The 2,990-nt window shown below is 38.7% G+C and overlaps 1 protein-coding gene across 1 annotated transcript; it reads left to right on the top strand.

Annotated features, from left to right (window-relative positions):
* The first annotated feature begins 207 nt into the window (after positions 1-207).
* Positions 208-2,230, top strand: LOC105178602 (acyltransferase GLAUCE). Its single transcript, XM_011102113.3, has 2 exons — positions 208-708; positions 1,222-2,230. Exons 1-2 carry the CDS (start codon positions 256-258, stop codon positions 2,113-2,115), a joined length of 1,347 nt encoding a protein of 448 aa, XP_011100415.1. The 5' UTR covers positions 208-255; the 3' UTR covers positions 2,116-2,230.
* The last annotated feature ends 760 nt before the right edge of the window (positions 2,231-2,990 follow it).

Below are 2,990 nucleotides of genomic sequence, written 5' to 3' on the forward strand. Positions count from 1 at the left end.
AAAATCGAAAGGATTAAAATTAGAAAATATTAAAAAGTTATAGAACTCTTTTAGGATCTTTAAAAAAGGTAGAGGATAAAAATACTAAAATGTCTAAATTATAAGACCAAAAAAGTCCTAATTTCACATGTTTGACATCTACGTGAATTAATTTCTTCTCACCAGCTTTTTAAGCTATTCAAGTTCTATAAATTAACTCAACAAAATCAAGACGATGACTAACTACATTTCATCAAGAAAAGAATTCACCACAAAATGGCCTTCGTCTTGCCCGTTCCATCCATGCAAGACCTTAAGCTCAAATTACAGCAATCAACCCTAGTTTCCCCAGCAAAACAAACTGAGAACAAAGTCTTTTTCTTGTCTAACATCGACCAGTTTCTCAACTTCGATGTTGTCACTGTCCATTTCTTCAAAGCCAACCCTGATTTTCCTCCAGAAACTGTGGCCAAAAGGCTCAAGATGGCACTAGAAAGAGTTCTGGTGCCCTATGATTTCTTGGCTGGAAGGTTAAAACTGAATCTGCACTCGGGCCGCCTCGAGATCGACTGCAATTCGGCTGGAGTTGGTTTCGTGGTGGCTTCTTCAGAGTGTTCGCTTGCTGAGGTGGGTGACCTTGTTTCTCCCAACCTCGGATTCCGGCAGCTTGCGATTCAAACCTTGGATAATTTGGGACCAGAAGTTGATCAGCTACTGTGTGTTTTCCAGGTTATAGAACTACTTTCTTGACCACTTTGGGAAATCGCAATTTTAGTCGTCTAACTTAAGCGTGTTATTTTTTATCCTGTACAAATTGATTTTCTCAATTGAATAATGTAATTTTATGATTTTGGCAGTTTTGCACCTTTTCTGATCAATTTGATTGAAAAAATAAATGTAACTTATGCCCAATTAAATTACAAATTTAATCCTATAAATCGATTTTTTTAGGATCAAAACTGCCAACATCTTAAGTTATAAAATTAAAAATTCCAACACCCCCTAAGTTACAAGACTAAAATTACTATTTACTTGGCAATTTTTGACCAAATTCGTTCAAAAAGGATGAAAAATTGCCAAACTAAATTATGAAAATCAATTCATGTAAGATAAAAAATGTCACCTCATAAATTATAACACTAAAATTGGATTTTTCCCTCACTCGTAAATCGTCCAACCAAATTTTATTCTATATATCGTGTTGGTATTTGGCAGTAATGTTTTAATGTTTGTCGTTCACAGGTAACATCGTTCAAGTGTGGTGGTTTCTCCATTGGTATGTCTACGAATCATGTCTTGTTTGACGGTGCAAGCGCCCAAATCTTCATTGAAAATCTAGCCACCCAAGCATTCGACGACAAGCCTTTGGCCATTATCCCATGCAACGACCGCCACATTCTAGCCGCCAGATCTCCGCCCCACGCGGAGTTCCCACACCCTGAATTTTTCAAACCCGATCTCCCTGCAGGTTTGGGGCCTCCAGCGTTCGACTGCGAAAGGGAGGAATTGGATTATACAGTCTTCAGCCTAACCTTAAACGCTATCAATTATTTAAAGGACAAAGCAAGGGAGAGTATCAGTTCTACCAGCACGAAGATCACCAGCTTTATCGTCGTGGCAGCGCTCATATGGCGGTGCAAAGCGTTGTCAAATTATACCGAGTACAACAAAGATACAGTTTCCACTCTGTTTAATATTGTGGACATAAGATCAAGGCTGAATCCGCCGTTGCCAAATTCATACTGCGGCAACGCAGTGCTAGCTGCTTATTCGTCGGCAACATGTGACGATATTGAAAAATGGCCATTTTCAAAGCTGGTGGAGTTGGTGGCAGAAGGGCCAAAACGGATGACTGATGAGTACGTAAAATCTACGATAGACTGGTTGGAGATAAACAAAGGGCGGCCTCGTGGGGAGTATACGGTGAGCTCATGGCTGAGAATGAGGTTTGGTGAAGTGGTGTATCCATGGGGCAAGCCTATGCACAGTGGCCCAGTGGTGAGCTATAGGAAAGACATTTGCTGGATCTTTCCCGGTTTTGATAGAGTTAACGCCTTGGTTTCTCTGCCTGCTAAAGAGATGGAAAGATTTGTGGCCTGTTTTCGTGAGTTCTTCCCACAATCCATCATTAATTAGCTTAATCCATGTCATGGGAACTATTGCCTATCTATATATGTGGGTGTGCGTTTGTAGATGGTTATGGTTGGGAGTAGTAATTAATAATTGGGTTTAATGCAATTTATTTATTTGATATTACAATAAGCAAATTATCTTACTATGAAAAAAAAAATTAGCAATTTATTTCACTATGTTTTTTAAAATGAACAGGAAGGTAAAATTGCATCATCTTAAAAGGAAAAATTACAAAATTAGTCCCGTAAGTATAGGGTGGCAAATTAACAGGACTAGCAATTTTAGTCCTATAAATTATCCAAAAAGACAAATTGGGGCTTAGGGTTCCGATTCTCACGTCGTCCCAACTTAAATACCTGGCACCTCGCGTGGCTGATGACATGGCGTAGGCGGAAAAAGATGCTCTCTTCCCATTTTTTTCATCCCAACACAAGTGAAAACACCTCTCTCTCTCTCTCTCTCTCTCTCTCTCTCTCCTCATCTCTGCAAATGAAGCTGAAGTGAAGAAAAAAAGTTGAAAATGTCTTCAATATTGTCAGACAATAACTCAACTATAGTAAACTGCTTTTGTGGCATTAGGACTTCATTGAAAACCTCTTGGACCAATGACAATCCTGAAAGTTATTCCTTCCAAAATTATAAGGTTAAATATGAGGTTTTGTAGATATAACTTTCTGAAAAAGTGAATTCTTGACTTATTTCTCGTTTGATTACTGAGTGGGGGATGTCGTTTTTTTACCTGGGATGACATCATATGTGTGCTAGAGCTATGTGTGTCACACCCGATTTACGATGCAAGCTCCAAGCAATGGAAACCAAAGCAATATGTTGAAGATGAAAATTCTTTGGCATAAAGTCTATTTGGGGTATCATAATTT

The sequence above is a fragment of the Sesamum indicum genome, linkage group LG12, assembly GCF_026168435.1.
Source record: "Sesamum indicum cultivar Baizhima isolate 11 linkage group LG12, ASM2616843v1, whole genome shotgun sequence".
Classification (NCBI taxonomy): Eukaryota; Viridiplantae; Streptophyta; class Magnoliopsida; order Lamiales; family Pedaliaceae; genus Sesamum; species Sesamum indicum.